At 34.9% G+C, this 15061-nt stretch overlaps 1 protein-coding gene across 5 annotated transcripts in view; it reads right to left on the reverse strand.

The window, feature by feature from the left end:
- The window catches only part of LOC137389799 (protein unc-80 homolog), a 50908-nt gene that overhangs the window by 11549 nt on the left and 24298 nt on the right, over positions 1 to 15061 (reverse strand). For all 5 annotated transcript variants that reach the window (XM_068075902.1, XM_068075901.1, XM_068075905.1 and 2 more), the window contains exons 17-23: positions 13967 to 14072; positions 10855 to 10952; positions 5596 to 5838; positions 3622 to 3739; positions 2826 to 3023; positions 2544 to 2639; positions 1830 to 2075 (exon numbers count right to left, since the gene is read on the reverse strand). In XM_068075902.1, coding sequence (XP_067932003.1) covers positions 1830 to 2075; positions 2544 to 2639; positions 2826 to 3023; positions 3622 to 3739; positions 5596 to 5838; positions 10855 to 10952; positions 13967 to 14072 — 1105 coding nt within the window. The remainder of the gene's footprint in view (positions 1 to 1829; positions 2076 to 2543; positions 2640 to 2825; positions 3024 to 3621; positions 3740 to 5595; positions 5839 to 10854; positions 10953 to 13966; positions 14073 to 15061) is intronic.

Below are 15061 nucleotides of genomic sequence, written 5' to 3' on the forward strand. Positions count from 1 at the left end.
GAGATTAAACACTCGGTACAAAAGTTCGGCAAGGAAATAGGTCACTAAATTACAAACTAGTGCATAACCTTTACAAGAAAAGAGGTCGCTAGATTACAAGCTATTGCATGATCTCGGCAAGAAAATATGTCACTAAATTACAAACTAGTGCATAGCCTTTACAAGAAAAGAGGTCGCTAGATTACAAGCTATATCATGATCTCGGCAAGAAAATATGTCACTAAATTACAAACTAGTGCATAACCTTTACAAGAAAAGAGGTCACTAGATTACACACTTGGTACATGATTTCTAGGATAAAATAGGTCATTTTATCACACCTTTAGCACATCTCTACAAAGAAAAATATCACAGCATCACTCAATCACTGTGAGATTTCTAAAAGAAAATAGGTCACCGGATCACCAACCTAGTGTAGGAGTTCTACAAGAAAATATATCACTAGATTACACACTTGCTGGAAGGAGATCCAAACAGGAAGCTTCAATAAGAAATGATATATTCTGCTTACAAACACACGCAAGCTCTTATTCTTCATGAAAACTCTACCGAGAATATTTAATGTTCGTATCCAAAATCTAAATTTGTGCTTAGAAATCCAGGATGCAGGTTAACTAGAGCAAACCTAGTACAGACCAATCTGGATATACCAAGCTAATCCGGTCTGATATGTTGAAAATCAAATAATAGCAAATAATTTTTATAAGAATACATTGTAATTCGCCTGAGTTGCTCCAGAGCTCAAAAACAATGATAAATACTAAAAGCGATAACATGTACCATTAAAACAAATGCGTTATATAAAGCTATGAGAAAACTAATTTTAAGTTTAAATTATACGAAAAAGTGAAACTAATAATGTAATAATCAGAGAAAAAGATTTTTATTGTTACTTGTTACACGGGAGCCAAACTGCAGGCTAAGCAGTGTGTAAATTCAGCAGAAGAACGAGTGAAAAAAATATGCAGGGAAATTCATTTTAGCTCATACTAGAGCAAATTAACGTTTATTTATTATTTAAAAGTTCCATCTCCAACTTCTACCTCCTTTATTACTTTTACTTACAAACTGTAATGTTTTTAGAAATTGTATCTTAAAAACCAGTTTGTACGTACAGACAAATTTGCTCAAATTTTATGTCATACGTTGAAATATTTGTAAGTAGAGGTGAATATAGATGTACATTACATTTGAGAGTACTGTTTAGTACTAATTTGGTATGGCGATATAGTGGTATGTGTATGTAAGAAAGGCTCAACAGGGATGATATAGTGGTATGTGTATGTAAGAAAGGCTCAACAGGGATGATATAGTGGTATGTGTATGTAAGAAAGGCTCAACAGGGATGATATAGTGGTATGTGTATGTAAGAAAGGCTCAACAGGGATGATATAGTGGTATGTGTATGTAAGAAAGGCTCAACAGGGATGATATAGTGGTATGTGTATGTAAGAAAGGCTCAACAGGGATGATATAGTGGTATGTGTATGTAAGAAAAGCTCAACAGGGATGATATAGTGGTATGTGTATGTAAGAAAGGCTCAACAGGGATGATATAGTGGTATGTGTATGTAAGAAAGGCTCAACAGGGATGATATAGTGGTATGTGTATGTAAGAAAGGCTCAACAGGGATGATATAGTGGTATGTGTATGTAAGAAAGGCTCAACAGGGATGATATAGTGGTATGTGTATGTAAGAAAGGCTCAACAGGGATGATATAGTGGTATGTGTATGTAAGAAAGGCTCAACAGGGATGATATAGTGGTATGTGTATGTAAGAAAGGCTCAACAGAGATGATATATTGAATTGATCATGGTACATCATACCGAGAGTCTGGCTGAGATGAACGCGCAACTTGCTGAGTTCGTCAGCAAAACTGGCCAAGAGGTGGGTTTTGTTGAGATGCGTTGGAGCACTGTAAATTTTGTCTCTTATCGAATGCAGCAGCAGAGCTTCCTCTTCTGTATCAGGAGTTTTGGCAAGCAGTACTCCTTGCAGGTATGGCTTTATCAAAGGATAGACAATGGTCCGCACTGAGACAGTGAAGTCAAAAAACTGCCACATCTCCACTCCTAAAATAATGAAGTCTAGAGTGTTTCCAGCACAACTGTGGATTGACGCGTAAAATATAACACCTACTTCGGAAATTGAAGGATAAGCTATCACGAAAAATAAATTATTCAGTTATAAAAATTTGTTATGTGATGTATCTAACAAACTGTCATGAACAACTGCATCACTGAAAACAAAACAGCTAACAGCCAACCATCAGAAAGATAATACTAGCTTTCTACACTGTATTTAGCTGTCCTTGTAGATTTCAACATTATCTATCATCACAAATATAACGATTGCATTGATAGTTGCAATAATTAGCCAACACTCCTAGTCATATGAAGCGAACAACAGGAGAGACGCAAGTCAATCCTGTCTATTGCAATATCGTTGCTTCAAGTTTGCTTTTATTCAAGGATGCATAGCCGAAGTTCATAGACTGCTGTCGCGACATATTTAACCTATAGTCACCTTTGTTAACGTACCTGCACATCTCTGGGCAACCTCTATGAGCGCTTGCACTAATGGGGTGAGGAGATTGAGGAGTTGTCCCTCGCAGCAGACAAGCATAGCTTTCATCCCTACAGTGGCAGTACTAATTGCATATATAATAATCAGAAGACTATGACAAAAGAATCTGATCTTGTACTACATATTTTACAATAACAATCAGAATTCAGTTGATATGAAAAGCTGAGCATAATGCCATTGAGACAAGGAAAAGTCTCAAAACAAGTTGATGACAGCACATGCTACCAGAGGATTACCTAAAAAAGCTAGTTTCTGGAGCAAATGAGTGGGTTGATGATGCCCGTAGTTGACGGAGTGGTGTGGCTGTCCGCCAAACTGAACCGGTTCTCGGGGCATCGGTTTCAACATATCAACATATTTGGAATGAGGAATGAGAGACGACAAGATGAGGCACAAGATGAACCTTATATCTGTCTGCGGCAGCACATGCTTCTCTACAATAAAACTGACATGTGCCGTGAGTGCTCTTAAACACCCACATAAATCCTCTGCGACAGCATTATCTTTAGTTAAATAAGGAAAGCTATAATATTGATAGCATTATCTATAGTTAAATAAGGAAAGCTATAATACTGTTAGACATACATTGTTATCTAATTTTCTGCAGTTATTCACTAAAATTTGCTGCTGACAGCTCTACACCTAAGCAGTAAACAAAACAACAGCATAAGTTAAACCAGCTGCACAATATGAACAATATTTGGGAAATCAATCATAATATCATTGTTGGCACGCAACCTAGTCGTACTAGCATAAGATATGATACTAGTATAAGATATGATACAAGCACTAGTCATAAGGTTTGGTATCACATACAATGTACATGTAAAATGGAATTGCCATCATATTATTCACACAATAAGGTAGGAGCGGATGCGAGGTAACGGCCATGACAGCACCAAAAAACTAACCAAACAACTAGTAACTAGTAACTGTCAACCAATTCGTACTTTAAATCTTTTTCCGAATTAAAATTGTTCAAACTGTGTTTTTTATGATTCAGTAGAAACAAAGACTTGCGGGCCTTCCTACCTTTATCATTGCCTCCAATTCTCAAGCAAAGAGGTACGACAAAGTTTGCTAATATCATCTCTACCTTTTCGCGTGATGGTACTGGGCCATACGCCATTTGTTCGATGCCGCCAGTTTCCTACAGGAACAACATAAATACAAAACACGACGGGCACCTTAGTATTTTAACCTTATAAACTGTATTATACGAGATCTTTTTACAACTATATTCTTGCTCTTGACTAAAATTATTTTCATTATATGAAAAAAGGGCAAGTATAACGATGACCAAGCATGTAGAAGGATATATCAAATATTTGAGATCATTTGCTTCAATCGGAAGGCTTCGCTATACAATTGCATAGACAGGTAGTTTGTTATGACAGAGTTTCAGATAGGGTGCGACATCAAAGAAGAGTCTTTGAACATGCTGGAGTTTATAGTAGTAACTAGTAATATACACATTAGGGTTGAGAACAACAATACAAACTATACTTAGCAAAGCACAGAACCAACATGTACTACAAACCGTATGATTTAGATTAGGTTATATTAGTATTTACTTGCCAGTCTAAATTCACTATGAGTCATGTGGTAGTGTACAGTCAAAGCTAATAACAATATCAAATTGGACGTGACACACGGAGAACTAAATATACATGTATGACATGGGCAGTCCATTTATTAAAAGCTAGAATACATTTATAATGCAATGGATGGGTAAGAAACTATGGCTGTTGTTCATAATTTAATTTATGTGCGGCTAGTAGCAGTATCTTTTGTGAACAATCAAAATTTACAAATTTAAACTTTATTTAACAAATTAATTAAAACAGCCTAGACAATACCTGTACATGTATTATTAAATTTGGAAGGAAACAACACTCACACAATGCTCGGAGTAGAAACATTAAAAATAAACACGTTACCGACTCGATCCTAAGGTATGACATCTGAATGACAAGCAAAAGCGTGTTAGTCGCTCGTTGACTAAGATGACTAAAAAACTGCTCAAATGACAACCACTGCAGGATATTTTTATCATCTAACTTGCGACTGAAGTAAATTTGTTAATATTGAGTAAATATTGAGTTAATAAAGTAAATATTGAGTCGAAATTTTTATTGACCCAGTCAAGTATGTTTCAAAAAGATTTGTCAACTTTAACAAAGACTGTATATTCATTGTAAAGTTCCTTGTTTACTTTCCTGTAGTTATTCACAGTTCACTAGTTGAAGATGAACTTGCATAAAATTTGAGTAGATTTTATCAGAAAGTATCAGTAGTTTTCTATAATTTGCAACTGTTTTTGATGTTTGAGGTGATCTGACTGCCAGGATGCTTCTAGATTAAAATTGACAAAACTTGGTCACGATTAAAATGCTTAGAAAGAAAAAATGTGCGGAATGATGTGACTAGTGGCTATCGTTGCAATAGTTGATCTCGGCTTTTGCTTTCAAGTTGCTGTATTACTCACCTCTGTTCTGTCAGTCTTTTTGTGATTATTATTAATAGACGTCATAATTGCACTTTTAATTGATCTGAGCGTTTCAATTGCGATCAAGTTTTATCGAATTTTAATCTTAAAACATCCGGTAGTCAGACTGCCGCAAACCAAAAACAATCACAAATAATAAAAAATACTGATATTTTCTGATAAAATCTACAAAATTTTGTGTAGGTTCATCTTTAACTAGTGAACTGTGAATAACTACAGGAAAGTAAACAAGGAACTTTACAATGAATATACAGTGTTTGTTAAAGTTGACTAATTTTTTTGAAGCTTACTTGACTCAGTCAATAAAAATTTCGATTCAATACAAAGCTCATCTCTGATAATGAATAGTACACAGGATTGCGTCAAGTTACACCTTTTATAGCAATTGATAGTCTTCACCAAACTGCGACCACAAGATGAAACGCACATTAATATTTTGTAAAAAATGCAATGAATATATAAGCGAGTCATGAAAAAAGGGGGAGCTGGCAGCGTACCCCTAAGACAGCAGCATGAAGAGCAGCGAGTTTGGCCACCATGGTGCAAAATATGTGGTTAGGGAGTAGATTACTCTTCTCAGGACAGCTAGCCTCAGGTCCGGGACCATATTCAAGCACGATGTTGGTGCAAGCATTCACCAGACTCTTTATGTGTGGCAGATGGTGGAGCGATGGCCTTGTCTCCAACGTCAGGCAGACTCCACGGAGGAGGGTGGCTAAGGCATCCCAATCAGTCTGTGTCTAAACCAAAAAATGAGCTATTACACGCAAAAAAACAATTACTATACCGGAATTACATAACTGCAAGCGCAATGATCGAAAACCTCGCCATTTCCTTGACAACTAAATTTTCTCGACTGCCGTGACAGTGAAAGGTTTTTCAACTTCAATTTAATCAAACAACCACCAATCTAAAAGTGAATGACAACAATGACTCATTGAACATGTTAGTTTTCCTCATGGCAATCCAGGCAACAATTGTACAACCAGCTAGCTGTAATTCTGTAGCTAAAACCTAATTAAAATGACCTTTCTGTCTCCCCAGTTTAACAACAGAGCAGAACAGATGAAATGCAGTGTCAGGACTAATTACTAGAGAGCATTTTATGATGTAAACGTTTGTATAATGGTTTTAGTTTAGTTATTCTGATAACATTTCTCTCTCAACTGGCTCAAGATTGTGATAAAAGCTCAGCACTTTTAAACCCAGCATTGACAACCATATTCTATTATGTACAGATTGTATCCTTGGCCTTAAAATTTCTTTTTTACTTGAAATTCAACTTGTTCTTTAAAAACAATACTTTTACTTTGTGGTTTTAACGCACTCTGTTCAATATTTTATGTGACCAACAAAATAGTAATTTTTATAGATATCAGATGATGCAGTTCTTAAAAAGATTTAGCGTTATGAATATGAGAAGTTCGCGAACCCATGACACACACATGTAGTCTACCAAACCTGATAAGCTATACAAACTCTGGTGCAGTCTCAATAAGTCCTTTATATAGTGAAAACCTTCCTTCGTTCTTTTAACCACAAGGAAACAACTATTAACCCCCCCTAAAATTGACCAAGAACGAGTTTTTAAAAACATATCAAATTATTATAATATATTACAATGAAATTATAAAAATATGATTATTATTGCTTCAAATTCGCTATAGGATTTTATCGAATCCATTTCAGATTCCAAAAGTTTAAGCACTGATCTTATGTTTACACCAACAGCTCGTATCCTAAAATGAACTGTTACTTATAAAAGTGTCCTTATGTTACCTCAAAATGTCCCTATATGAAAGTGTGAACACTTAATCACACGAAATAACTATTGCTAATTGCCATGCTGCAACAGGTTCTATTACAAAGCGATGTGGAAAAGCAATGGGCTAGAAACACTGAAAAATATTTGTTCATCTTAGAATATATCAACGCAAAATATGATATCTTTATTTTTATAAGCAGGGATTATATTTATTATTTATAACTACTATAAGGGTAGAGACTCATATAATAGCAATGATATCATCTGGCCTCCAATTCAGAGAAATCTTCGACAATGTAGACTTTGTAATTTTGATCAACTACAAAAACATCTCTTAAAACTTTGACAACCAAATAACTGGTATCATTAATCAAACTGAAAAAGAAAATAATTTTACTTTTATTTTAGTATTACTTTATCGTATTAACTTATAATATAGTAAAACTTTAATTGTAATTATATATATACATATATATACCTTTATACACATATATATGTATAAATATATACATACATGTACATACATATACATAGACATATGTATACATGTGCATATATATTTATATATACACATACATATATACTTGAAACAGTGAATAGAAAGAAAATCAAAGAGGCAACAATATGGTTATGCTACTCCATGCACAGACACGACGTTCAAAGAATAGAACAAACCTGTTTGATATAGCTTGAACCCAACTAAATATGAATAAATATGAACACATAGAAGTATATTGATAGATACATAATGTACAGCGCAAGTTAAAACCATTCTAGGTAGTTTTCTCATCAAACTAAGTTAAAACACACAATCTAACAATTAATACAGAACTGCAGAAATAATTTGACTTCAAATCACACAAAAATTTACCTTTTGACTAAAATTAGATTTTGTTTGTTATTTAGTTTCTATGTAACATAAACTTGCAAACAGCTGAATCTTAGCTGTTAAAAAGAACTCAATAGTACCATGGATATTAATGCTAGAAGTTCATTTCATTATTATAAAATATAATGCGCTACCTCAAACACGTTGGTATTTAATAAGCACATCTCATTGTTAATTTTTTGTGAAACCCACTGGAAATAATGGATTTGTCATTTAATACAGCATCGCTAATATAAAGCTTTGCTAAATTAAAGCATCGTTAACATAAAGCATCGCTAACATAAAGCATCGCTAACATAAAGCATCGCTAATATAAAGCTTTGCTAAATTAAAGCATCGCTAACATAAAGCATCGCTAACATAAAGCATCGCTAACATGAAGCATCGCTAACATAAAGCATCGCTAACATAAAGCATCGCTAACATAAAGCATTGCTAACATAAAGCGTTGCTAATATAAAGCGTCGCTAACATAAAGCAATGCTAACATAAAGCATCGCTAACATAAAGCATCGCTAACATAAAGCATAGCTAACATAAAGCATTGCTAATATAAAGCATTGCTAACATAAAGCATTGCTAACATAAAGCATCGCTAACATAAAGCATCGCTAATATAAAGCATCGCTAACATAAAGCATCGCTAAATTAAAGCATTGCTAACATAAAGCATCGCTAACATAAAGCATCGCTAACATAAAGCATCGCTAACATAAAGCATCGCTAACATAAAGCATCGCTAACATAAAGCGTTGCTAATATAAAGCGTCGCTAACATAAAGCAATGCTAACATAAAGCATCGCTAACATAAAGCATCGCTAACATAAAGCATAGCTAACATAAAGCATTGCTAATATAAAGCATTGCTAACATAAAGCATTGCTAACATAAAGCATCGCTAACATAAAGCATCGCTAATATAAAGCATCGCTAATATAAAGCATCGCTAACATAAAGCATCGCTAACATAAAGCATCGCTAACATAAAGCATCGCTAATATAAAGCATCGCTAACATAAAGCATCGCTAACATAAAGCATTGCTAACATAAAGCATTGCTAACATAAAGCATTGCTAACATAAAGCATTGCTAATAAAAAGCGTCGCTAACATAAAGCAATGCTAACATAAAGCATCGCCAACATAAAGCATCGCTAACATAAAGCATCGCTAACATAAAGCATTGCTAACAAAGCATTGCTAATATAAAGCATCGCTAACATAAAGCATTGCTAACATAAAGCATTGCTAACATAAAGCATTGCTAACATAAAGCATTGCTAACATAAAGCATCGCTAACATAAAGCATTGCTAACAAAGCATTGCTAATATAAAGCATCGCTAACATAAAGCATTGCTAACATAAAGCATTGCTAACATAAAGCATTGCTAACATAAAGCATTGCTAACATAAAGCATTGCTAACATAAAGCATTGCTAACATAAAGCATTGCTAATATAAAGCAATGCTAACATAAAGCATCGCTAACATAAAGCATCGCTAACATAAAGCATCGCTAACATAAAGCATCGCTAACATAAAGCATCGCTAACATAAAGCATCGCTAACATAAAGCATCGCTAACAAAGCATTGCTAATATAAAGCATCGCTAACATAAAGCGTCGCTAACATAAAGCGTTGCTAACATAAAGCGTTGCTAACATAAAGCGTTGCTAACATAAAGCGTCGCTAACATAAAGCAACGCTAACATAAAGCATCGCTAACATAAAGCATCGCTAACATAAAGCATCGCTAACATAAAGCATCGCTAACATAAAGCATCGCTAACATAAAGCATTGCTAACATAAAGCATTGCTAATATAAAGCAATGCTAACATAAAGCATCGCTAACATAAAGCATCGCTAACATAAAGCATCGCTAACATAAAGCATCGCTAACATAAAGCATCGCTAACATAAAGCATCGCTAACAAAGCATTGCTAATATAAAGCATCGCTAACATAAAGCGTCGCTAACATAAAGCGTTGCTAACATAAAGCAACGCTAACATAAAGCATCGCTAACATAAAGCATCGCTAACATAAAGCATCGCTAACATAAAGCATCGCTAACATAAAGCATTGCTAACATAAAGCATTGCTAATATAAAGCAATGCTAACATAAAGCATCGCTAACATAAAGCATCGCTAACATAAAGCATCGCTAACATAAAGCATCGCTAACATAAAGCATCGCTAACATAAAGCATTGCTAACAAAGCATTGCTAATATAAAGCATCGCTAACATAAAGCGTCGCTAACATAAAGCGTTGCTAACATAAAGCGTTGCTAACATAAAGCGTTGCTAACATAAAGCGTCGCTAACATAAAGCAACGCTAACATAAAGCATCGCTAACATAAAGCATCGCTAACATAAAGCATCGCTAACATAAAGCATCGCTAACAAAGCTTCGCTAACATAAAGCATCGCTAACATAAAGCATCGCTAATATAAAGCATCGCTAATATAAAGCATTGCTAACATAAAGCATTGCTAACATAAAGCATCGCTAACATAAAGCATCGCTAACATAAAGCATCGTTAACATAAAGCATTGCTAATATAAAGCATTGCTAACATAAAGCATAGCTAATATAAAGCATAGCTAACATAAAGCATTGCTAACATAAAGCATCGCTAACATAAAGCATTGCTAATATAAAGCATTGCTAACATAAAGCATTGCTAACATAAAGCATTGCTAACATAAAGCGTCGCTAACATAAAGCATCGCTATGTGTAACCAGTTTGCTGGCACCAACTACAAAAGGAGAAGCTGTTTTGCTATATACTATATAGTACTGAAATCAACATATACTAGACATAGATATATCCCGATAACAATGGCTAATGAATTTTAATATTTTGATAAAAGAAATTCATGACTTTTGATATCCACAGAGCACTAGCGCATGAATATGGGTATCTAGCTAGATAATAGTAGTTCCTGGATATTGATATCCAGATAACGGCGGATCACGGAAATGCAGTGGTTGATAAGCATGAGAAATATTCCCGGCTAGATCACAGTCATAAATTTGTATTACCAGAGCAACATTATTGTTTTGTCTGACAAAAAATATATAGCTTACCCGATTAAGTGTTTTCTTTTGAACTTTTGAAAAGATTCGCTCCAGTCTTTTGGTGATGGTATTTATTGAAGGTTTCATCGTCTCCTGCAACCAATCACCTGCAGAAAGATGTCAGCGAGTGACAGTTATGAATGCACCATAACCGAGCTTCTAGTCTACACCATTTAACATTCAATTTGAGATTATATCTAATATACGGTAATACCATAAAACAAGTTTGTGCACTGGCACTTTTTAAGGTAGGTTCTCGCGTTTTGCCTCGAGCTCGCTATAAATTTTAGCCAACCTCTCAAAAGCTATTTTCAAACTGATTCAATGAGAAAGACCAAGCGATACTGTTATCAAAAATACCTTGGATACTTGGCCTTATAGTGGCCATCGATAACTGGCTTGTATCTCAAAAATTACCCATACAACAAAGAAGAAATTTGCTCGAACGTCAGTTTGTATCTTGAGTCTCTTGCACGGAGCACTCGTATGTAGAGATGTGACTGTATATAAATGTAAAGGTTGGTTCACACTATATAACCGTATGTCGGCGGTGTCCTTTTGGCATTCATCGTCGATCTTGTGCACCGTAAACCGATGGCATCAATACGTCGGATGCGTCGGGAAAAATTGCAGCTGTCAAACTTCCCGATAGTTCGCCGAGCATCAGCGACAACCTGTACAATATGCACCACTTCGGCGATGGTAATTTGCTGTCATGGACAGTGTAATCTAAATACTTTTGTTTCTGATAGTTGCTGCAGGACTAGCATTAGATTCGGACACGTGGCAACAAAAAACCTTCCTTTGAAAAAAATTAAAAAGAAAAATGAAGGCACTACGTCGTGGAGTACTTGCTGATGCAAACGTGGATAGATTTGAGAGAGTGAACATCGTTATCACCGACGATCAACAAAGTATTGTGGCATCGACGGCGAGATACGGTGATATGGTGTGAACCAGCCTTAAGTGTTTGTTTGTCTTGTTGGTCTGTCATCCGTATGTCCAGTTATAGCAACAGGAACTAAAAATACTTCGCACTGGAATTGAACTCCGGTTTTGCAAACAGGCGCACTACCCACTACATCATACAGTCACCTTGTCATATTTTAAAATAATTGTTTAATTGCTACCAGCACGTTTGAAGATCCTGATTGCGTGAGAGATCAAATTATAAGTACAATTATTCCAAGCAGCTGCAAGCTGGCTGCATGGCTTAGTGGTGATGCGCTTGGCTTCACATCTGTGCATCCGCCCAATCGTAATGTTTCTTCTAAATCCCAGGCGGAAGGATGGACATGACTTTTATTATGGTAAAGAAGTAGACTACCATAAATTACTCACATTCATGCAATTCATATATTCATAAATTCATACAAATTCATAGGTTACTCAAAAACCTTTTTATTACCCGTGCAATGCCAGGAATTCGGCTAGTCTATCTTCTATATATATATTTCTCAAAGTATGTTCGTATGTCTGTCTGCATTCCGGCTATAGCTATTGTTAGAATAACTGTAGCTGGACAATAATACTGACGCAATGCCATGGAATGCCGTCATTAGAAGCCTAGCAGCTTACTAGAATTCTCCATTGGCAATGTGCCAGGCTAATAGCTTGAAAGTTACAGTTGTTTGACAAAGTTTTAAAACCTTTACAGTTGTTTTCATTTTTCTCTTAATTTACTTCAACTACACAAAACACTTCTCTCATGATATGTAGTTTGAAAGTTAGAATAGTAAATGTTGTTATATGTTAAATACAAATCAATTTTCTGTCCAAACTTTTTTATTACCCGAGCAACGCCGGGTAGCACAGCTAGTATACATATAAATTTAAGCGTTTGTTTGTTGGCAGGTCTGTCGTCCACTAAACTATCTTACTGTAAGTTACTCAAATTCATTGGGTAAAAAAACTTAGCTAATGGCAACTACACTACTTACCACTGTTTATAAGCTGTTTTAAATCTTAAGCAAATGTGTAGCATAAGTGAGAAATGTTTTTCAACAACCTGTTTTAGCTGTGCCCCGAGCTTTTAAATATTTGAATTATGCATTGGCCGGACACACGCAGAAATAAACAAACACATTCATTTAAAAATTATAATTGTAAATTTTGTTTATTACCCATGCAAAACTGGCATTCAGCTAATATATAATATGTAAAAAAGTTAACTAATAAAACATAGAATAATATACAGCATATATATGTGACTCTGAATCTACACCACTGTTTACTAAATTCGTCATAGATCCAAGAAATAAGAATGGCCAAAAGACAAACTGTTTGAGCAAAGGGTTTTCACTTTCAGTTACTTCAGAACTCCCATTAGTATTTTACTAAGGTTATATAAAACATATGATTGATTACTAAGGTTATATTTGACACATGATTGGTTACTAAGGATATATTTAATATATGATTGATTACTAAGGATATATTTAACACATGATTGGTTACTAAAGATATATTAAACATATGACTGGTTACTAAGGTTATATTTAACTTATGATTGGTTACTAAGAATATATTTAACATAAAATGGGTTACGAAGGATATATTTAACATATGATTGGTTACTAAGGTTATATTTAACACATGATTGGTTACTAAGGTTATATTTAACATATGATTGGTTACTAAGGTTATATTTAACACATGATTGGTTACTAAGGTTATATTTAACATATGATTGGTTACTAAGGTTATATTTAACACATGATTGGTTACTAAGGTTATATTTAACATATGATTGGTTACGAAGGATATATTTAACATATGATTGGTTACTAAGGTTATAATTAACATATGATTGGTTACTAAGGTTATATTTAACATGATTGGATTAGTTAAAGCTAACATTTACATCAGAGTTCTGCAAACTTTGTGCAGGTAGGAGACTTCAGGCAACAATTTCATACCTTTAGTTCCTCACTTCATCAAAACAGAGTGCATTAGCAAAGGTATATGTGATTTACCCAGTCCCAATACATGTTAAATCTACTCTGATTAGTTCCTGCATCATATGACACAGCTTTACTTAAAAGCAAGCTGACGCATGATGATTAACTCATGTGAGCGCAAAAATACAATATGCGGAGTATGAGTCATATATTAAACCTACCCTCGGGAAGGATCTCTTGCATGTACCGTTGAAGACCTCTGCACGACATCGTCTCAGGGTCGTACGTCCCTGCTCTGAGTAAAGAATGAGCCACTTCGGCCAGTCTCTGCAATACGAATAATATAAAACCTGCTACGCACACAGCCCAGCAATAGTTCATATGAAAAAAGAAAAGTACAGGAAGAACGTAATGTGATGTTTGCACCAGCTCAATAGCTGACAATACTCTATTCATGTAGCAACGGAAAAGCAAGTAATAGTACTTCCGATAAATTTACCTACAAGTAAAGTTGAGCCAGCAGCTGTAATAAATAAGGCCTAACAAGAACTATAACTGTTTAGGGAAATTGATTGTGAGAATATGATCACTTTTTGAGAAGTAAAGTTTATGCTGAGCATTTAGGTCAAAACATTCGTTTATATAGAACTGCTATTAAAAGTAATTTTGAAACCATCTAATGTATATACCATAGCCTCGACACGTTCCTCATGAGACTCTGTATATAATGTATATACCATAGCCTCGACACGTTCCTCATGAGACTCTGTATATAATGTATATACCATAGCCTCGACACGTTCCTCATGAGACTCTGTATATAATGTATATACCAGACTCAACACGTACCTCATGAGACTCTGTATATAATGTATATACCATAGACTCAACACATACCTCACGAGACTCTGTATATAATGTATATACCATAACCTCAACACGTACCTCATGAGACTCTGCATATAATGTATATACCATAGCCTCCACACGTACCTCATGAAACTCTGTATATAATGTATATACCATAGCCTCAACACATACCTCATGAGACTCTGTATATAATGTATATACCATAGCCTCAACACGTACCTCATGAGACTCTGTATATAATGTATATACCATAGCCTCAACACATACCTCATGAGACTCTGTATATAATGTATATACCATAGACTCAACACGTACCTCATGAGACTCTGTATATAATGTATATACCATAGTCTCAACACGTACCTCATGAGACTCTGTATATAATGTATATACCATAGCCTCAACACATACCTCATGAGACTCTGTATATAATGTATATACCATAG

The sequence above is a fragment of the Watersipora subatra genome, chromosome 3, assembly GCF_963576615.1.
Source record: "Watersipora subatra chromosome 3, tzWatSuba1.1, whole genome shotgun sequence".
Taxonomy (NCBI): domain Eukaryota; kingdom Metazoa; phylum Bryozoa; class Gymnolaemata; order Cheilostomatida; family Watersiporidae; genus Watersipora; species Watersipora subatra.